We start from the raw sequence: 22117 nt of genomic DNA, 5'->3' as shown, positions 1-22117 counted from the left end.
GAGAACTTTCCCCTGAGATCAGGAACATGACAGGGATGTCCATCTCACCGCTGTTGTTTAGCATAGTGTTGGAAGTCCTAGCATCAGCAACCAAACAACAAAATGAAATAAAAGGCATCGAAATTGTCAAAGAAGTAGTCAGACTTTTACTTTTTGCAGATGACATGGTACTCTACCCGGAAAACCCAAAAGACTCCACTAAAATCTGCTAAAACTGATAACATGAATTCAACAAAGTCGCAGGATACAAAGTCAATGTACAGAAATCAGTTGCATTTCTATACACCGATAATGAAGCAACAGAAAGAGAAATCAAGAAATCAATCCCATTTACAATTGCACCAAGAACCATAAAATACCTACGAATAAACCTAACCAAAGATGTAAAAGATCTGTATGCTGAAAACTATAGAAAGCTTATGAAGGAAACTGAAGAAGACACAAAGAAATGGGAAGACATTCCGTGCTCATGAATTGGAAGAATAAATATTGTTAAAACGTCAATACTACCCAAAGCAATCTACACATTCAATGTAATCCCAATCAAAATTGTACCAGCATTCTTCTCAGAGCTAGAACAAACAATCCTAAAACTTGTATGGAACCACAAAGACCCCCAATGGGCAAAGTAATGTTGAAAAAGAAAACCAAAGCAGTAGGCATCACAATCCCAGACTTTAGCCTCTACCACAAAGTTGTAATCATCAAGACAGTATGGTATTGGCACAAAACAGACACATAGACCAGTGGAATAGAATAGAGAACCCAGAATTGGACCCACAAATGTATGGCCAACTAATCTTTGACAAAGCAGGAAAGAGTATCCAATGGAAAAAAAAGACAGTCTCTTTAACAAATGGTGCTGGGAGAACTGGACAGCAACATGCAGAAGAATGAAAATAGACCACTTTCTTACATCATACACAAAAACAAACTCAAGATGGATGAAAGACCTAAATGTGAGACAGGAAACCATCAAAACCCTAGAGGAGAAAACAGGCAACAACCTCTTTGACCTCAGCCACAGCAATTTCTTGCTTGACACGTCTCCAAAGGCAAGGGAATTAAAAGCAAAAATGAACTATTGAGACTTCATCAAGATAAAAAGCTTCTGCACTGCAAAGGAAACAATCAACAAAACTAAAAGGCAACCCAATGGAATGGAAAAGATATTTGCAAATGACATATCAGATAAAGGGTTAGTATCCAAAATCTATAAAGAAGTTCCCAAACTCAACACCCAAAAAACGAATAACCTAGTGAAGAAATGAGCAGAAGACATGAATAGACACTTTTCCAAAGAAGGCATCTTTGGATAGATGGCCAACAGACACATGAAAAGATGCTCAACGTCATTCATCATCAGGGAAATACAAATCAAAGCCACACTGAGATATCACCTCACACTAGTCAGAGTGGCTAAAGTGAACAACTCAGGAAACAACAGATGCTGGCAAGGATGTGGAGAAACGGGAACCCTCTTGCACTGTTGGTGGGAGTGCAAACTGGTGCCGCTGCTCTGGAAAACAGTGTGGAGGTTCCTCAAAAAATTAAAAATAGAACAACTTACGACCCAGCAATAGCACTGCTAGGAATTTATCCGAAGGATACAGAGTGCTGATTCATAGGGGCACATGTATCTCAATGTTTACAGCAGCGCTTTCAACAATAGCCAAACTATGGAAAGAGCCTAAATATCCATCCACTGATGAATGGATAAAGAAGATATGGTTTGTATATACAATGGAATGCTACTTGGCAATGAGAAAGAATGAAATCTTGCCATTTACAGCAATGTGGATGGAACTGGAGGGTATTACGCTGAGTGAAATAAGTCAGAGGACAGATACCATATGTTTTCACTCATATGTGGAATTTGAGAAACTTAACAGAAGGCCATGGGGGAGGGGAAGGGGAAAAAATGGTTACAAACAGAGAGGGAGGGAGGCAAAGCATAAGAGACTCTTAAATACAGAGAACAAACTGAGGGTTGATGGGAGGGGGGATGGAGGAGAGGGGCAAATGGGTGATGGGCATTGAGGAGGGCACTTGTTCGGATGAGCACTGGGTGTTGACGATAAACGAGGAATCATGGGAATCTACCCCCCAAAAAGAGCACACTGTACACACTGCATGTTAGCCAATTTGACAATAAATTATATTAAAAAATAATAACTAACATAAAAAAGAAGAAAATGCCCTTTTAAGTAATTGCAAATATGTCTAGGTTCATTCACTGGTAACTTTATTTCTTTATTTGCTAGTAAATTCTTGTGAGAGTTTAAATGTACATCAACTATCGGGATGATCAAAAGTGCTAACATTTGGGCACCTGGCTGGCTCAGTCGGTGGGGCATGCGACTCTTGATCTCAGGGCCAGGAGTTCAGGCCCCACATTGGGTGTGGAGCCTACTTTAAAAAAAAATGCTAAAACTGTAGATTCTGAATTGCTGAGGCTTTTACTACCGTCAATCACTGGAATTTTACTAAACCTTGTGCCAGGGAGGGAAAGATTTCACAATGAACCCCAGGAGGTTTGGCCACTATTCAAAAGTTCTCTTCCTCATTTGTGCTTCGGCATCTTACATGCTCAAGCATCATATAATTGGGAATGTGCTGCACATAGTAAGATATTGCAAGTATGCGGTTGGAGCTCTTGAGGCCCGTTCATGCTCTCTGGCCAAATCAGGAATTGCAGTGTGGACCACACACAACACATCTGTCTCCACCTCACAGCTCTGCTGAGGTGTCCACTCCCTGGAAATGATGTCTGTGTGCCCGCGGTTTGGACCACTCATTGTGTGTGTTAAGGTGATGCCATCTATCATCGCTCCTAATGCTTTAAAAATATCCAAGTGGCTCTAAAATTAAAAAAAAAAAAAAAAGGCGGGGCACCTGGGTCACTCTGTCAATTGAGTGTCCAACTCTTGATTTCAGCTCAGGTCATGATCCCGAGGTTGTGGGATTGAGTCCCACGTTGGGCTCTGCGCTGCGCGTGGAGCCTGCTGGAGATTCTGTCTCTCTCCCTCTGCCCCCTCCTCCAGTTGTGCTCTCTCTCTACTTAAAAAACAAACAAAACAAACCCAAGTGGGCAGAGGTACATGGTGGCGGCATCACTGGAGGACTCTGGTGTGGAGCAGGATCCCTGCTGGAACCATTCTTGGATTCAGCAGATATGCAACACAGGGTGCATTCTTAATTAATTTCATTCCATCTTTCTCCGGGGAGATCGGCATTTTTCCCCAGTGTTGCCGTCAGGACAATTGGGAGTAGAGAAGTGAGCTTTCTCACAGTCACACAGCCAGGGTAGTCGAGACACGGGTTTTGAACAGGTCTGAGGGATTCCGAAGCCTATACTCTATGATGATTCCTCGTGAATTGTGTGGGACAAAGACATTCTTACATATGACATTGATTAGAGGAGAACTGGGTGTTTCTTTAACTTTCAGATTGAATTTTTGAATGCCTTAAAAACTGTTCATGTAATCAATGACAGACACTTGGCAGGTACAATGAGCGGTATATTTCCCTCCCTTAAAGCAGACTTGGGTAATTGTGACGTGTCTTTTTTCTATTATTAAATTTTTGCAGGAAGTGACCAGGTTCACTCCTGGACGCTGGTCACCAGCCAAGCCTTGGATACTGCGTGGAAGATAGCCAGGGGCTCAGTGACGCTGGCGGTAGCATTCCTGGTGGCTGCCCTCTGCTACGTGAGGAGGATGCACTCCTATTTAGGGCGCCGGCTGAAATGGTAGGTGGTTGTATTATCCTCCGGTTTCACCAGTAGACCCTTGCTTTCCAGAGTAGATTTTTGATATTATTTTCCCTTTACCTTTCAGGTGGATTGGATATCTGCAGAGAAAGTTCAAAAGTAAGTATTTTCATGTTTTCTTATTTCTAAGGTGCGGGGAGGGATCAAGAAGGGCGAGGAAAAGGGAAAATTCACTACCTTTCCTATCTGATTTGGTCCAGGGAACCTCAGCGTGGAGGCGGAGGTCGATCTCCTCAGTTACTCTGCCAGAGAATGGAAGGGAGAGACGCCGCGTGCCAAGCTGATGCGGAAGGTGCGTCAGTTTATACAGGTCACGGACGATGGGGAATTTGTGTGTAAAAATCAGGGCACTAACATTCCGCCCTGCTTTACTGAGGGCGTGGACGATGGCGTACCGTAGGCTGTCACTTCAGGAAACTCGAGGGTGGCACTCTTCAGCTCTGCCCGCCAAGCCTACGGGCTCTCTGGACAAGCAGGGGGGACTTCTGTCTTTGCAGGGATTAGGCACCTGGATGTAAAATTCTGAGGAGTTTTAGAATTTTCCATTGGACCGACCTTGGTAACTTTTCCCAGCGGTGCTATCCAACCTTGTCAGCAACGAGAAATTTTTATTTCAAGGGGCGCCTGGGTGGCTCAGTCGGTTAAGCGTCCGACTTCGGCTCCGGTCATGATCTCGCGGTTTGTGAGTTCGAGCCCCGCGTCGGGCTCTGTGCTGACAGCTCAGAGCCTGGAGCCTGCTTCCGATTCTGTGTGTCCCCTTCTGTCTGCCCCTCCCCTGCTTGTGCTCTGTCTCTCTTTCTCAATAATAAATAAACATTTTTTAAAAATTTAAAAAAAAGAAATTTTTGTTTCAAGTCCTTTTTAGCACGGTCTTAAATGTATATAGTATTTTCTTTTCCCTGTGGTCACGTTATAGCCATCATCACCCCTAAATGGCATTCCCTTGCTCCTGGGCTTCCAGGAAGGTGTCAGTTGAAAAAGCATGACACAGACTCAATACACACAAATGTCCTTTTATTTTTTTTATTTTTATTTAAAGAATTTTTAATGTTTATTTATTTTTAGGAGGGGTGGGGGGGGAGATACAGAATCCAAAGGAGACTTCAGGCTCCAGGCTGTCAGCACAGAGCCCAACGTGGGGCTTAAACCCACGAACCACGAGATCATGATCTGAGCCAAAGTTGGATGCTTAACCTACCGAACCGCCAGGTGCCCCACAAATGTCCCTTTAAAATGACATGTCCTCATGGGGTACCCGGGTGGCTCAGTCGGTTAAGCCTCTGACTTTTGATGTCGGCTCAGGTCATGGTCTCCTCGTTCATAGATTCGAGCCCCGCATTGGGCTATGTGCTGGTAGTGCGGAGCCTGCTTGGGATTCTCTCTTTCCCTCTCTCTCTGTCCCTCCCCTGCTCACCTCCCCTGCTCTCAGAATAAAATAGTGACATGTGGTCGCATTCATAATTTATAATTGTTATTGTCTCTGTTGCCCGCTTTCTTTGGGGGTAATGCCTCGTTGACAATACAGTGAATTCACTCTCTCTATTCCCTTATCCAGAGGGTTTGAAAACGAACTTTCTGTTTTTGTGTGGACAGGCTTACGAGGAGCTGTTTTGGAGGCATCACATCAAATGTGTCCGACAAGTAAAGAGAGACAACTATGACGCACTGAGGTCAGTGTTGTTTCAGATATTCAGCCAGGGCCTCTCCTTTCCGTCGTGGATGAAAGAAAAAGACATTGTGAAGGTATGTCCGCTGGAAAGGGGGGGGGGGGGGCGGGCAGGGAACGGTGCGTTGACAAGAACTGTAGCGCAGATGGCTGGGTCTTCAGTGGGCGGCTTTGTGCGTCCTGAGGTTGAAGGAGCCTTCGAAGGCCCTGTGGCCCCCTCCATCTCAGAAAGGCCGCCATGCTCAGTTGTGTTTGCTTTGGATGCCACCATCTTTGCTCGAGAAGGGCATCCATTCTTCAGAAGCAAGGTGGTCTACTGAAACTCACTTTTTTACTCTACGGTTATTTGAGGTTTAACAAACGCATAGAGCGCTCCAGAGATTCTCCACTGTTCCTTTGTAGTCAGCCCTTCCTCACCCCTAGCCCAGGGCCATCGCTGGTTGGTCTTAAGACCCTATGGTTTTACCTTTTCCAGAATGTCATATCAATGGAACTATCCAGTGTGTAGCCTTTTGCATCTGACTTCTCTCGCTTAGCAAAATGCATTGCAATTCAGGGGTGCCTGGGTGGCTCAGTCAGTTAAGCGTCCGACTTCGGCTCAGGTCATGATCTTGTGGTTCACGAGTTCAAGCCTCGCGTTGGGCTCTGTGCTAACAGCTCTGAGCCTGGAGCCTGCTTTGGATTCTGTCTGTCTGTCTCTCTCTCTGTTCCTTCCCCTGCTCGTACTCTCTCTCTGTCTCTCAAAAATAAAACATTAAAAAACTTTTTTAAAAAATGCATTTCAATTCATCCACATTCTGTGAATTTGTAGTTCATTCCTTTTTACTGTTGAGTGATATTCCTTGATGTAAGTATGACATAGTGTGTTTATCCGTTCTTCAGTTGAAGGACATCTGGATTATCTCTAGTTTTTGACAATCCCATACAAGATTTTGTATGGATGGAAGTTTTCGTTCCTTTTGGGCGAATGCCTGGGAGTGAGATTGTTGGCTCATGTGGTAGGTGTAGGTCCGAGTTCATAAGAACCTACCAAACTGATCTCCCGTGTGGTGCAGCCAGTTTGCATTTCCACCAATAGTGGGTAAGAGTTCCAGTTGTTCCCAGTTCTAACCAGGATTGTCAGATTTGGGGTTTTTTGTTTTTTGGGTTTTTTAGCCATTCTGATAGATGTGCGCTGGTGTCACTGTGCTTTTAGTTGGCATTCCGCTAGTCAGGAGGGAGGAACATCTTTCCATGTGCTTATTGGCCATCCATTATTATCTTTTTAGAGAAGCGTCTGTTCAAATCTTTTGCCCCTTTTTATTTTATTACTGATTGGATTTTGAGATTTCTTTATATATCGTGAACACAAGTGCTTTATCAGATATGTGATTTGCAAATATTTTCTCCCAGTCTGTGCCTTGTTGGTTTTTTTTTTTTTTCATTTTAATGGTATAAGGCAGTATATTCTTTATTTTATTTTATTTATTTATTTTTATTCTTTATTTTTTGTTTTTTACTTTTTAGGGAGAGAGAGAGAGTGAGCATGAGTAGGGGAGAGGGGCAGAGAGGGAGAGAAAGAGAATATCGTAAGCAGGCTCTACACTCAGCATGGAGCCCGCTGCAGGGCTCGATCCCACAACCCTGGGATCGTGACCTGAACTGAAATTGAGAGTCGGACGCTCAACCAACTGAGCCACTGAGGTGCCCTGAGGCAGTACATTCTTGATGAACAACCTGAATTTTTATTTTGAGTGTAGGAAGTTCAACCTAGGATGTGCATTTAAGGGCAGAAGCACAAAGAAATAGGAGTATATAAAGTATATGCATATATATAGCTGCACATGGTCTATTTCCTTCCCATTTCTTCCTTGAGAGTTGCTTTTATTAGTTTCATTTTATCTAGGAAGCGCTCGTCAAGTGTGTGCAGTGTGCCAGCCCCGCGGCCAGCTGCCGAGGACAGAGAATACGGCCACACCCCGGGGCTCCCCAGGCTCAGCCGGGTGGGGTATGGGCTAGATCCCTTCACTGGATCAGAGTCTTATAAATTCTGTGGTCTTACTTAGTCCCAGCCGGAGTCCTGTAAAATGGATATCTTGTCCTTGATTTATGGTAGAGGATGAGGCTCAGAGGGTAAATAATCTGCACTGGTTGAGCAGTCTCCTGGCTGGTGAGTGACAGAGTGAGGTTTGGACCCCCAAGTGCCTTATTCTACAATCCATATGCTCCGCGATATGCTACGGTATTCTAGCGTTGTTAGGGTAAAAATAATTTCTAAACGGATATACCTAGGCAGTTTGGGAAGTGTTTTATGCAGAAAGATGGTTTCATAGACAAAATCTTCATGTAGGTTTTCATCAGCTGTGAAATTGTAAATTAAGAATATGATCCACGGGGCGCCTGGGTGGCTCAGTCGGTTAAGCATCTGACTTCAGCTCAGGTGATGATTTCACAGTTTGTGGGTTCAAGTCCTGCATCAGGCTCTGTGCTGACAGCTTGGAGCCTGGATCCTGCTTTGGATTCTGTGTCTCCCTTTCTCTCTCTCACTGTCTCTCTCTCCCCCTCTCCTTGTACTCTGTCTCCCTCTCTCTCTCAAAAATAAACATTAAAAAAAAAAATACGATCCAGGGGCACCTGGGCGGCTCAGTCGGTTAAGCATCCAACTCTTGAATGTTGGCTCAGGTCGGGATCTGATCTCACAGTTGTGAGTTTGAGCCCTGCGTCGGGCTCCATGCTAGGTGTGGAGCCCACTTAAGATTCTGTCTCTCTCTGTGGGGTGCCTGGGTGGCCCAGTGGGTCAAGTGTCCAACTCTTGGTTTCGGCTCAGGTCATGGTCTCGTGGTTCGTGGGATCAAGCCCCAAGTCGGGCTCCACACTGAGCATGGAGCCTGCTTAAGATTCTCTCTTTCTCTCCCTCTGCCCCCTCCCCCACTCATGCTCTGTCTCTGCCTCTCACTCTCTCAAAAATAAATAAGGAAACATTAAAAAAGGAAAAGATTCTCTCCCTCTCTGCCCCTTTCTCCTGCTTGTGCTCTCTCTCTCTCTCAAAAAAAAAAAAAAAGGGGGGGGGGGGAAAGAATATGATCCAAATCACTTAATCCACAAATCTAAAAGAAGAAACTCTATGTTTTTATTTAGTCTTTTTAAATGGAGATTCCTGAGTGAGATAAGATCGTGTGCCGTGACATATTCTAGGTTGTAATGTCGTAAACGTTGAGGTACTAATCACAGTTGGCATCTCCTTCCTTTTCAAGCTTCCTGAAAAACTGCTCTTTTCACAAGGTTGTAATTGGATCCAGCAATACAGTTTTGGTCCTGAGAAGTATACAGGTTCCAATGTGTTTGGAAAGTTACGTAAATGTGTGGAATTATTGAAAACGCAGGTGAGTGTCTGGGGGAAGAAAAGACGAGGAGTGAAAGCACACACCCGGGTGCAGTGAGTGACTCTTCTCTGTCAGGCCTGTCACCCGATGCCTCGAGGGGAGGACCTGTGGGCAGGAGCGCCTCTTCTAGGAGCTGACGATGGGCTTTCCCGTTCTTTCTCCTTCCAAGTAACCAACGAGAGCAGCGTTGTACATGATAATTAGGCCCCTTATGGGTTCAGGAGGCCTTTGTGGGCTGGCCAGGAAACCTTAACAGTCCCGTACCTTCGTCCTCCCCAGAGAGATGTGGTGCAAGGTCCAGACAGGGCATTCAGAAATGTACTTCTGGAATGTGCCCCATTCATAACTTGGGGACACCACAGACGCTGTCATTTGAACTAAGAGTTTTCCTGCCTTTTAATAGACACAGATTTGGAATTGTTGAAATGAACCCTCCCCGGTAAATACCGTAAAATTTCTGTGCTGTGGTTTTTTGATGAGTAAAACCGATATGTGAATATTGTGTCCCTTGTACTGTTATTGTGAGGATGAATAAGTTAATACATGTGGCTTTAAACCGTGCTTGGCACATGGCGAGCGGGAAAGAATACCAGTTATTACTGTTCGTCTCTGGAATATCTGCTGTGCGACCCAGCTGTATTAAGCTGTCTTAGGAAACTGACTTGCTTGGTTTTTTACCTAATCGGTGGTGCTTTTTTGAAAGAAATATTTAAGCTAGTTTGTTATTATAAAAGTAATATATACTTGTGGTTAAAAAAATCCGGGTCGGGGGCGCCTGGTGGCTCAGTTGGTTGAACGTCCGACTTCAGCTCATGATCTCGTGGTTTGTGAGTTCGAGCCCTACGACAGCGCGGAGCCTGGAGCCTGCTTTGGATTCTGTGTCTCCCTCTCTCTCCGGCCTTCCCCCGCTCACGCTCTCTCTCACTCTCTCTCTCAGAAGTAAATAAACATTAAATTTTTTAAAAAAAAATCAGGGTCAAAAATGAAAAGTTAAAGGTCCCCTCTGTTAATCTTTGGTTTATTTTTATACGTACTTTAAAACTATGCCATGCTGTCGGTATTCACCCCTACCCTGTAAATCTCACTCTCACGTCTGTGTTTCCAGTGGACCGAATTTAGCGGAATTAAAGATTATCACAAGAGAGGAAGTATGTGCAACATCCTCTTTTCTGATGCGATTCTGGAATATAAACTTTACGAAGCTTTAAAGTTCATCATGCTCTATCAAGTCACTGAAGTTTATGAGCAAATGAAGACTAAGAAAGTCATTCCCAGTCTTTTTCGGCTCCTGTTTTCCCGGGAAACATCCTCTGACCCTTTGAGCTTCATGATGAACCACCTGAATTCTGTGGGCGACACATGTGGACTGGAGCAGGTAATTGGGGCAGAAGAATGTGTTCAGGACCCTATGGCAGTGCCTAAACACACAGGTGTGTGGAGTTTACTTTCAGCGGTGATAAACCCACCTGCGGCGAAGTAGTGGCTTGATGTTGTTGCCCCTGAAAGGAGGAAAAGAAGCGTAAAAACCTCACTGCTCCGTGCAGTTTGCCGTGTGTCTGTCAAGCCCCGTGGCCACTGAGCGGTGCTGGAGGCCCTTCTGAGCTTTCACTCTGCTTCTCAGATGGTGGCAGTTCTCCCACAGCAGAGCTTAACCGAGAGAAAGTCCAGCCGGAGAAGGAGATAATGTTTGGGAAAGCATTTGGTTCCTTAGTGCAGATAAATAGACACTATTGAGAAATTCTAGGGGCGCCCGGCTGCCTCAGTTGGAAGAGCATACGACTCTTGATCTCCGGGTCGTGAGTTCAAGTCCCATGTTGGGTGTAGAGATGATTAAAACTAATACATAAACTTTAAGTTAAAAAAAAAGAAATCATTGAAAACTTTAAAATCCAGATAAGACTTTTTCATTCCCATAGAAAAGAGGTTTTCTTTTGTTTTGCTTTGCTCTCTTAGGCGGTGTGCAAAATTGCCTGCCATTTTCTTACCAAAATTTATCTAAAACTAGTTGGAAAACAGTGTGATATTAACCGTGAGCATCCTTTACTTTTTATTAGTTTTTTTTTGTTTTTTTTTTTTTACCCCTGTAACTTCATGCTAGTCTACAGAGATGTTCCTCTGCTTGTCCCCTGCCTTCCGCATCGTGGGCATTTGTTCCTGACGCTGGCCTTTCGGTGGTTCAGGTGTGGGTCTGTAAACAAGGGCACTGCTTCCTAAGCTTCAGGAGAACACGCTCCCTCCCCTGGTGGGGGCGGGAAATTGGAAATGTGTGTTTGTGACCTCTCTCTCGTCTCTTCTCCAGATCGATATGTTTATTCTTGGACACTCCCTTGAAATAAAGATAAAAGTGTTCAGACTGTTCAAGTTTAACTCCAGAGACTTTGAGGTCTGCTACCCAGACTTGCCGTTCAGGGAGTGGCCCGAGATCTCCCTGCTGACGGAGAATGACCGCCACTACCACATTCCTGTCTTTTAAGTCTGGCGTGGGCTGGGCACCGGCCCTCGCCGTTCACAGCGGTCACACGTTCAAGCAAAGTCCAGTTGGAGAACCAAAGCTGGTGTTGCGACCATTGAAAGGGGCGGGACCTTCTTCTCCGGAGCTGCAGGTGCCCTGGACACAGAGGTGCACGGATGGCATGCTTTTGTTTTCCAGTGACTTCCTCCAAACCGGCCTATTTGTGTTTGGTGGTTTGACCTTGTTCACACGGGCTCTAGTCATTTCACATGCCACAGGCCTTTAAGGGCACCGGGAAAGGAAATCTGGGCAGTACAACAGGAAAAAAAGCGAGAGGAGAAGGGGAAAGGACTAACCAGGAACGAATTTGTCTGTAACCTGGATGTTCTCATTAGGAACCTTGTCTTTGACTGATTTGAGATCTTTATAAACGTGGCCTTATTTTATAAGCATTACTTTCCCAGGAATCTTTATGGTATATTGATTTTCTAGAACCACTTAATTAACTGTAAAACTATGTGTATGGGGTATGTGTACACACACACACACACACGCACGCACACACACGCATACACATGTATATACATTGTATAGTTTTATATATACATATATGAACACACACACACAAATCATCACTACTTTGTAATCTTGTACAATTTGTTTTATATCACTTTACACTTTTTTGTTACTGTTGCATCTGGCCAGTTGAATATGTTTTATGATAAAAAAGATTAATTCTGTAGATTAAGGTAACTGAATGACAACTATTGAACTATTACAAAATACTAAACTGTGGTGTATCTAATGTGTATTTACCTGTGTATTTAACGTGTGGTAGGTAAAATAATGCCACCCCCCGATCACCATGCCTGTGTCCAAATCCCCGGGACCTGGGAATACGTTGGGTTAGATGGCAAAGAAGAAGAAGATTGCAGGTGGGATGAAGGTACTAATCTGACCTGGGAGGTTGTTCTGGGTTCTCCAGGTGGGCCCAGTGTAATCCCAAGGGTCCTTAAGAGGGGAGGAGAGGAATTGGGAGACGGTCAGGATCAGAGGAAAATGTAAAATAACAGAACAGAGAGAGAGAGAGATGCATTATTTCTGGCTCTGAAGATGGAGGAAGGAGCCATGACCCATGGAATATGGATGATCTCTGAAGGTGAAAAGGGAAGAGAACAGAGTCTTCCCAAGGCCCCCAGAAACGAACGTGGCCCTGCCCACACCTTGATTTTAGCCCAGTGGGATGGAACCCGTGTCGGATCTCTAACCTGCAGAACTGTAAGATAATACGCTTGTGTTAAGTCACTAAGTTTATGGTAATGTGTTAGGTTAGAGCAGCAACTGACAACTAATATGCTCGAGCTAACGAATTTTTGGTCATCTTTATTTTGGAAATACTTTTCTAGTTTATTTTGGTCATTTTTATTTTGAAGGTACTTTGCTAGGCTGTTTTTGAACTTCAATAAATACAAAATAGCTTTTAAAATCTTGCCTAATGGTCTGCTACTTCAAAGTTACAAATCCTTTCTAAGAGCGACTTAGTGTTTTTGATGCTAATGTTTTCTCCCATGTTCATACTGCTGTGCTAGTAGAAATAAAATTAATTGCTGTGGCAGATGAAAACAACATCCAGATCTTTTGTCCTGGGGATAATCACTCGTGTGTACTACTCAAGCCAGACGTCTAATGCACACTGTGCTGTGCCTGCTCTCAGTTAGTTTCCTGGTAGAAGAGTTGGAAAGCAATTAGCTCAGACCAAGGGGCTTTGTGTCACCCTGATAGCCACACGAAACAAGAGTCCTTTTTGTTTTCAACGGGAGTTCTTCATTGATCTTTCTAGCACGTTCCTGCTTGGAAGTGTCTATGGTTTTGCATAACTCCTGTCATTTAACTGACCCCATTGAAAGTTCTTCCCATGACACATTACTGTGACCATGAGAAAATGGACCCTACCCTTTGTGTTCATAGGCAGCTACAGTGACAGCCTGTAGCAGGTCACTGTGACTGATACTCGTGGCATGTCTGTTCTAGACTTTGGTTCCAGTTGAGCTGTCCAGGCACCTACCCGGCGTTTGTACCTTACCACTCACCTGGCATCTCCTTACTCAGTGTTATGATTTCCACACCAGTCCAGGATTGAAAGGAAGAACTTTTTCCCAGGGATTAGCAGCCCAAAGCTCTGTGACATACTAATCAATTATGTTTATCCTTAACCTTGTGTTGGGGGGCAGGGCAGGATGGGGCAAGACCAAATTGTGGAAAAGGGGCATCCCAGTACAAAGAAAGTAAAAAGTACAGACCTTTAAATAGTTGCCACGTTTGCAGAAGGCACTGAGTCAAGAATTTGAGAGGAGGTATTGGGTGTTTCCAGTTTTGTTTTATTTTTAATTCAGTTGTGTAATGAATAACACATGAATTAGAGGGAACTGCATATAAATTACCACCACTTTTAAATGCCAACAAGAACCTGGAGGTGAATTTCCTATATGATGCCAACATTTAATGTCTTTCTAACCTCACATGTTTTAATGATAAGATTATAGCAAAAATGCAAACATACGCCCTTGTCCCTTTCTGACTTAAGAATAAGTTTCTCTTAAATTTTGGCCATATGTGTCCATACTGAGGGGTCATATGCATAGTAGTACAAGACTGACTTTCTTATTGTGGCAAGATGTACTTTCTTACTGTGGCAAAATTTACCATTTTAACCATCTTTAAAAAAATTTTTTTTAACGTTTATTCATTTTTAAGAGACAGAGAGCAAGCAGGGGGCGGGCAGAGAGAGAGGGAGACACAGAATCCGAAGCAGGCTCCAGGCTCCGAGCTGTCAGCACAGAGCCCGACGCGGGACTTGAGCTCAAGAGCCCCAAGATCATGACCTGAGCCAAAGTCAAGACGCTTAACTGAGCCACCCAGGTGCCCCTTAACCACCTTCAAATGTACACTTCAGTGGCATTAAGGACATCACACTGTTGTGCAACCGTCACCACCATCCGTCCCCAGAACACTTTTTATCGTCAAGATGGACTTTCTGATAGAGGGGCAGGTTTCATTCCCCCACCTGGTACTTGGACTTCTTTGACTTTCCACATTCTTTATATCATGGCCTTCTAATCTCAGTATTTTCTCCAGACTTCCATGCAGAAGTCCAATGCAAGGGAGGTTTGGGTGACCAAATGGATCAGGCAAATCCTGTTCTACTTCATCTCCAAAGTGAAGAAATAATCACAGGGGGCTTCTGGTTTCATACTAGGAACACACACCATTTAAAAGGTCCCCAAAGAATTGTATCAATTGTGTATAATTCAGGCCACCGTGACGACTTGAGTTTCTTGAACGTGGGCCATCACAGTCTTGAACCAAAGTCCTTTCCATCCATGGAGGAAGCTGTAGGGCCTTCTCTATGTATGGAAAAGAGACCCAGACAAGCCAGTGTAGAATCTGCCTGGCCTCCAGGAGAGAAGAAGAGCCCGAATCAGGGGACATTTATGTTAATTTTCCAAGGACTTGCCTGCTCAAATGAATTTTGCATGAAAATAATTGTTATTCTAGATCAGATGATTTTCTCATATTTTAGTGAGATCAAAGAAAGACCATTTTATTTCTGTCGAAGCTAATCTTGTGGAGGAAAAAAATGCTAAGTTCTGAGTACCACATTAAAGAAGGTAAAGTTTTAGACTGACAGCTAACCTCATATGTGGAAACCTATACAAATGTGAATAAAGAAATGACTAATTCAGAATTAGTGTTAGTTTTCACTTAAATAGCAAGTTCCTAAGGGGGTACGGTTGTTTTTACAGGAATGTGCTTCCACTGCTTAAGACTGGTTACTGTGTAAAATGTAAAACTAACAACATATATTTTTACGGATCTAAAACATTAACAGTCTATTGGGTTACCTGTCATTAGGTTGACTATTGTTTACCTCAGTACTGACCGTATTTATGTACACTTTTCTCTATAGAGAAAAGTCCTGTTTTCATCATAATGACTGTCTTACAGTCAGACACAAAATTAAGTGGGTCCAAATTGTACAATCACTTTTATGTCACTTGTTCAAAATGGTTGGGTCTTCTGTTAATTCATTTTAGTTTTAATCCCGTCCTATCCTGTAGGGCGAGAAAACGAAAGCATATCTGGATTCTGTTTGGGTTTAATATCAACAGGGTTTGTAAGTAATGGAAAACCACTCACTCCCGTATCCAACATCCCCTAGGCCAAAGTGCTCTGTAGAACAGCCAGAGGTATGTGCTGTGTGACTGCACTTGAAAGTCGTAGACTGTGTTTGAGGAGTTGAGGGGTCTGTCGGAACAAGTGCGGGGCAAAGCCAGCCCAAGTGGGTGAAGCATGCATGGGATTGAAAGTTTAATGCTGGCTGGTGTCTCTGGAAAAAGACTACTCTCTGTTTAAAAACCAACTTTCGGGGCGCCTGGGTGGCTTGGTCGGTTGGGCGGCCGACTTCGGCTCAGGTCATGATCTCGCGGTCTGAGTTCGAGCCCCGCGTCAGGCTCTGGGCTGACAGCTCAGAGTCTGGAGCCTGTTTCGGATTCTGTGTCTGCCTCTCACTCTGCCCCTCCCCTGTTCATGCTCTGTCTCTCTCTGTCTCAAAAATAAATAAACGTTAAAAAAAAAATTAAAAAAAAAAATAAAAACCAACTTTCTGGGTGGCGCCTGGCTGGCTCAGTCGATAGGGCACGTGACCCTTGATGTCGGGGTCATGAGTTCAAAGCCCCATGTTGGGCATAAAGATTACTTTTTAATAAATAAATAAATAGGGGCGCCTGGGTGGCTTAGTCGGTTAAGCGTCCGACTTCGGCTCAGGTCACGATCTCGCGGTCCGTGAGTTCGAGCCCCGCGTCAGGCTCTGGGCAGATGGCTCAGAGCCTGGAGCCTGTTTCCGATTCTGTGTCTCCCTCTCTCTCTGCCCCTCCCCCGTTCATGCTCTGTCTCTCTCTGTCTCAAAAATAAGTAAACGTTAAAAAAAAAAATTAAAAAAAAATAATAATAAATAAATAAATAACATCAAGCCCAACTTTCTGTATATAATGAACAATTGGTCCTCATTATCAGTGTCATCAGGGCTTAGGCTGATCTTTAAGTCTCTTTGTTTCCATCAGTGTCCCTTGTGATGATTCTTGGAAAACTTAGTCAAGAGGATTTCTGTAGACTGAAAAAAATGCTTGCTTTAAGTATTTCCGGCTTAGTCCAGATGGGTTGGGTTGTAAAACCCATCTGCACAGGTAGCTTATTTAAACCGGCAATGTGTTCCAAAAAGCATTCCTACGTACAGAAATGTGGGGTGTTTTTTTTTTTTCCCCACTTAAATAGCTTATTTGTAAGCAAAGAATTTTTTTTTTGTTCCTAATTTATAAAGCCTTACATGGATGGAACCAAATAGCGGTTGGAACCAAATAGAGGTTGGGTGTTAAAACCAGGTATAAGCACAGCATTTTACAGTTTTATTCTCTTCACCCTCAAGTCTGAAAAGACAGAACGAGGTCAATAATGCTAAGATGCTTCATGGACACTGTATAGCTTTACTCCATTGCACCTTACCATCGATCAACACATTTATCAGGACAGACGCAAAAGCCTGAGACTTTCCTGGCCCCAATTCTTGTTATCACTGCCATCCCCAAGGCCAAAATCCGGGAAACGGCTTGGGAAGCGCTTCAAGTACCTGTCAGCGTGTGTGTGAATTTCCTTTGGGTGCTGGCTTCTCTGCTGAACTGAGCTTCATGGAAAGGCCCCTGGGGCCAGGGAAAGAGAAGCAGCTGGTGCAAAATGATCAACAGCGGGAACAAAGACCCGGAAAGTTGCTTCAGTGTTCTGGAACTTTCAGACTCCTGTACATAAAAAAAGGAGCAAAGATGCGCTGATGGTGAAAATGGCGTTTTTTATAAAATATTCATATTATTGTAGTTAAATAGGAAAGATAAATACATCTTTCTTAGCAGAAGTGGCCTTTAGCTATAGTTTATTTTATTTTATTTTTTAATATTTATGTTCAAGGGAGAGAGAGCAGCGGAGGGGCAGACAGAGAGGGGACAGAGGATCCGAAGCAGGCTCTGTGCGACAGCAGAGAGCCCAATGCAGGGCTCAAACTCACAAACCGTGAGATCACGAACTGAGCCTCAGTAGGATGCTTCACCAACTGGGCCACCCAGGCGCCCTCCCTCCCCCCACTTTAGCTATAATTCAACATGCTGGAGAGATGAAAAGAAAAACTCAGCACTGGTGAGTGTGTGATCTATGTTTAATGCATTAGTCAGTGGTAGGTACATGAGAAATTAATGTTTCCACCTGGTTTATATTTCACAAGGTAATAACGGAACACTTGAATCTGCTCGTGGGACCCGTGATATTTAGTAGTTGCATTTTCGGCTGTCCCTCCTGTATGTCTTTACAAGAGCAAACAGCTATGAAAATACATCTTGCGCTGTACAAGAAAAGGAAACACCGCACGGGCTTTCTTTTTAGAGCAGGAAGGAACGTGGCCTTTTCCCTTTGAAAACCGTGGCAGAACGGTGCTTGTAAAACGATTCACAGAGAGGCACAGCTTCTTAAAGTTTCCAATCCTTTGCAACGTGGCATCTCTGTAAAGCACAGTAAAAATGTTACCTTGAGATCTAGTTGCTGTAAAAGTTTCCAAACGCTTCCTCTCCCTTTCTGTACGTGTTACCGCAGACAGACGGACAACAAAGGGTTCACAATGTGACACGGGCCTATAGAGCACACCCAGTAGCACGGAAACAGGGATTGCAAGAAAGAATGAATAGATTCTGACGCTATTTATGCAGGGGCTTGGGATTTTGCCTAGAGCGGTGCGTTTTGTTGTTGTTGTTGTTTTGTGGGGTTTTTGCTGTTACTGGTTCATCTTTATCACGACACTTTATTTCTTTACTGGATTTCAAGCTCCGGTGGGGAAGGATATGGGTCTCGTATCATTGTGAGTGGAACAGAGCTCATACAGATATCAAGTAAATTCCAAGTTGCAAGTTGATAATGAGAGCCAAGTACAGCTAAGAAGCAAAGTGGGATTATTTCCCCCTGCGGTTTCTTTTTATTGATCGGGAACTTACAGAGAGCACGTTTTCAGATGTCCTGGGGAGGGAAGCTTCCTGAAGTCAATGACACCCTGACGTAGCCACCAAGTCACAGTGACCTATGGAACGGCCACAGTAGACATGAGAGGTCAAACCAAGTCTTGCTAACATTCTCTCTCTAGTGAGGTTAAAATTAACCAAGGACAGCGGCCTCACCCAGAAACAGGTTCTTAAGTAAATATGGCTCGTGGAAGGACGTTATGAAGTGGGGTCACGGACTTCTAAGAATGAACCGAACCTTGAGATGTCAGGGGAGCACATGTGCCTGGTTCCATGCCTGTGAAAGAGGCCTGACCTCAGCCTGGGCTCTGAGAGCCTCCTTGGAGGCCCCAGGGTGGAGACAGCGATGTAGGGTCAGGGCGGTGTGGCTAAAAGAAAGCAAGGGCTCGGGCGGCCCGCACCTGCACACCCATGGCAGGAACACTTGAGTGCATCTCAGATATTTGTCAAAGTCAGAAGCAGGACTCACCCACCGTGCGCAGCTGAAATCAGGAAAAGTGAAGGCCTAGAGGCTTATCACCAGCACAGAGGAAAATACCTCCCGGTGGCAAGTGAGGTAGGAGGGCGTACTTAAATAACAGGTTTTCCACCAGGCTGTAAGACCCAGGTACTCATCTCCCCTTGGCTCCTGACGGTCTTCAGAGCTGCACACGACCACCGCTCTGCTTAGCATTTGCAGGATTCCTATGTGGTGGGCCAAAGAGAGGCCCTGAGCTAAACTGCTGCACTAAGGAAGAGTTTGGAAAATCCATGAATTCCAGTTCTCTGTGGGTTTTATTGCGAATGAGAAATGGTTAGCGGCTTAAGTGGCTGTTTTACGATTAGTAGGAGATATCGCCTGAGCCTAAGTCAGCCTGGTCGGGAATGCAAGAAATAGGAGGTTCCTAACCTGCTTTGGGTTCTGTCCAAGCAGTTTGGGTTGTGATGACAGAAAAGCACTTAAGTGAGTCTGAGAGCGAGAATCCCACAGAGCAACAGGGCAGGAAATACAACCAGTTCCCTTGGCAGTTGCCTGGGCCCAGGAGAGCCAAGAATTAAGGTTTCCGGCTGTGGGTCTCACGGTTCAGATGAGCTCTGGCCTCGTGGCTCACGATCTCTTTCTCCGTACCGCTCTTGGTCTCTCTCTACCTCCGGCTCCCCCTCTTCGTCCTCCTGGCACATTTGGCTGCTCCCACCACTGAGGCAAGCTGCATCTGAGTCCACCAGTTCAAATCCCCAGGAAGTAGAATCTGGTTGGCTCAGCCGACCCATGGCCCTTGAACCACATGGCCCACTCTATCCAATCATCTGTGGCCAGGGCGTGAGGCCAGTGTGTCGGCAGCACAGATTCAAAATTTCTGGGAAGCGGGTGTGAGCCCCGTGTGCCTTGAACCATATCTGTTGTTTGTGGAGCTTTTCACAGCTCAGGTGCACACGTGGGTGACCGTCAACGATGGAAGAAGAAGAATCTAGTTCAGATTAGCATATAATTAAGGTTAGTACTCTTATCAGTGAACATCCTCCTGATAAAAATATTAATGAAGTCACTGAAGATGAGTGGAGACAAGTGCCAGCTGGCACCCGAGTGTCAGGGTAACTGTCACACAAGGCTGCCTTCCTGAAGTACTTTTCTCAGCAGTCAGGTGAAGATAAAAAGAAGAAAAAGTTGCAGGTGCCCAGAGTAATCCCCCTCCTGCAAAGGTTTGTTTCTATTGATCTGTTTAGTTAGCTGAGCAGCTACACGTGTGGTGTTTTAAAAATGCAGACCAAGGGCCCTTGGGTGGCTCCGTCGGTTAAGCGACCCTCATGAAATTTGGTTCAGGTCATGATCGCATGGTTTGTGAGGTTGAGCGCCCGCCCAGAGCTGATGGTGCAGAGCCTGCTTGGGATTCTCTCTCTCTCTCTGCCCCTTCCCCACTTACGAGCTCGCTGTCTCTCTCTCTCTCTCTCTCTTGCAAAATAAATAAACTTAACAAAAACCAAAGAACCCCAGGAGTGAGTGTTATTCCCGTTAACAAAAAATGCAGACCAAAGTCCTGGGAGCTTTCCTGCAGTGTTTTGATGTCAAGTGGATTCCAGGTCCCAGGTCCTCTGAACCTCACGTAGGTGCATTTGCAGCAAACCTTTTAGTCTGCAGTGGGTTAGGTCTGTGATGCATTCTGGCTGCAGTACTCAAACTTCATGTTGCAAAGGTTGGATTTGGCATTGTCTACTTCCTCCAGGTTGCATGACAACTTCCTTAATTTGTTGTTCTCTTTGTGCCACGGGTAGTAAATTTCCACGGCGGTGGAAATTGGCTCCCCCGCTCTTACACAGAAACATGAAGGTCAAATCTGATTATCTGGGACCTCATGCACAGAATTCCTAACAGCTCTATCAAAAGTTAGTTTTATGTTTACTGTAATGAGATATCGTTTTCCCTATTCCTATTATGACTTCTACAGGATATTCTGTATGTTAAGACACAGTCTGGGGCTAGGAAACAGAGTACCCAGGCCCTGAGAGGCTTAAACCTGGTGGTGGTTCTCATTAATGAGATTGTATTTGTGGTTTTCTAGACATTAAGAATAAGGGGAACTCTTTGGAGAACCTCATAGTGGATATCAGAAAGGATAGTTTGGTATTGTAAATGGATAACCCACGAAATCTATTTCTGGACCCATCTGTGTTGGACAGTAAGCTTAGCTACATTTCAGAGGTTAACAATACTGCTAAACTAAGCCAAGGGATGTTTGGCTTAAAAAAAAAAAAAGAAAGAAAGCAAGAAAGCATGTGCTTCAGCAAGCACATGTACGAAAACTGGAACGATACAGAGAAGATTAGTGTGGCCCCTGCATGAGGATGATGTGCAAATTCATGAAGTGTCCATATTTTTCTATAGCCAATAATACTGTACTGACGTATGGTGACTGACGATAACTGCACGTATCACAGTGAACACTGGGCGATGTGCAGAATTGTGAAATCACTATGGTCTACACTTGTAACTAATATAACACTGTATGTCAACTATACTTCAATTAAAAAAATGAAAATAAATACAGGGAAGAGGAAATATTTCTTACAAGTTAATGATCATCGAGACCTAATGGAATGTATAAATGTGCTTACAAATGCTAAGAAAACCATAGTAAGTAACAAAAGTAGTCAGACTTAAAGCTTTATTCTAATGACCTCAGTCGCCAAGTTGAATACCCATGTGGGAAGAAGCCTTGTCTACTTCCTCCAGGTCCCTTGACAACTTCCTTAATTTGTTGTTCTCCTTGTGCCACGAGTAGTAAATTTCCACGAAGTTGGAAGTTGGTACCTTATAAAACAGATATTGATGGTGCTATACCCATAGTTACCTATTATGTACACACAGTTACTTACTCCAGCTCAAGAAAAATAAATAGCGGTGCCTGGGTGGCTCAGTCAGTTAAGCATCCGACTTCAGTCTAGGTCATGATCTCGCTGTTCCCGAGTTCGAGCCCCACGTCGGGCTCCGTGCTCATAGGTCAGAGCCTGGAGCCTGCTTCAGATTCTGTGTCTCCCTCTCTCTCTCTGCCCCTCCCCCACTCACACTCTGTCTCTGCCTCAAAAATAAGTAAACATTAAAAAAATTAAACAACAAAAAAATAGAAATGGTGGAATAGTTTCAAATGATTCCAAACCATCTTCCTTACTTTATTCCTAAACCACCTCCGGATAATTAGACTTTCTTTTTTTTAACTTTTAAATATTTATTTATTTTTGGAAGAGACAGAGCATGAGCAGGGGAGGGGCAGAGAGAGAGAC

General features: G+C 44.3%; 1 protein-coding gene and 1 non-coding gene across 3 annotated transcripts in view; both read left to right on the top strand.

The window, feature by feature from the left end:
• The window catches only part of OTULINL (OTU deubiquitinase with linear linkage specificity like), a 29657-nt gene extending 17636 nt beyond the window's left edge, over nt 1–12021 (top strand). Inside the window, exons 2-8 of one of the 2 annotated variants that reach the window (XM_042997448.1) lie at nt 3592–3751; nt 3840–3871; nt 3973–4064; nt 5366–5515; nt 8672–8800; nt 9906–10175; nt 11100–12021. In XM_042997448.1, the coding sequence (XP_042853382.1) occupies nt 3592–3751; nt 3840–3871; nt 3973–4064; nt 5366–5515; nt 8672–8800; nt 9906–10175; nt 11100–11273 (1007 nt within the window). In that variant the 3' untranslated portion in view covers nt 11274–12021. The remainder of the gene's footprint in view (nt 1–3591; nt 3752–3839; nt 3872–3972; nt 4065–5365; nt 5516–8671; nt 8801–9905; nt 10176–11099) is intronic. The other variant, XM_042997453.1, reaches the window with a different exon arrangement.
• Nucleotides 12022–21112: 9091 nt separating this feature from the next.
• Nucleotides 21113–21216, top strand: LOC122232047. The gene has a single exon (XR_006209375.1). It is a non-coding gene; the product is annotated as a U6 spliceosomal RNA (small nuclear RNA).
• Nucleotides 21217–22117: the final 901 nt, after the last annotated feature.

This window comes from Panthera tigris, chromosome A1 (assembly GCF_018350195.1).
Source record: "Panthera tigris isolate Pti1 chromosome A1, P.tigris_Pti1_mat1.1, whole genome shotgun sequence".
Taxonomy (NCBI): domain Eukaryota; kingdom Metazoa; phylum Chordata; class Mammalia; order Carnivora; family Felidae; genus Panthera; species Panthera tigris.
This window is presented reverse-complemented; position numbering and strand designations above follow the sequence as displayed.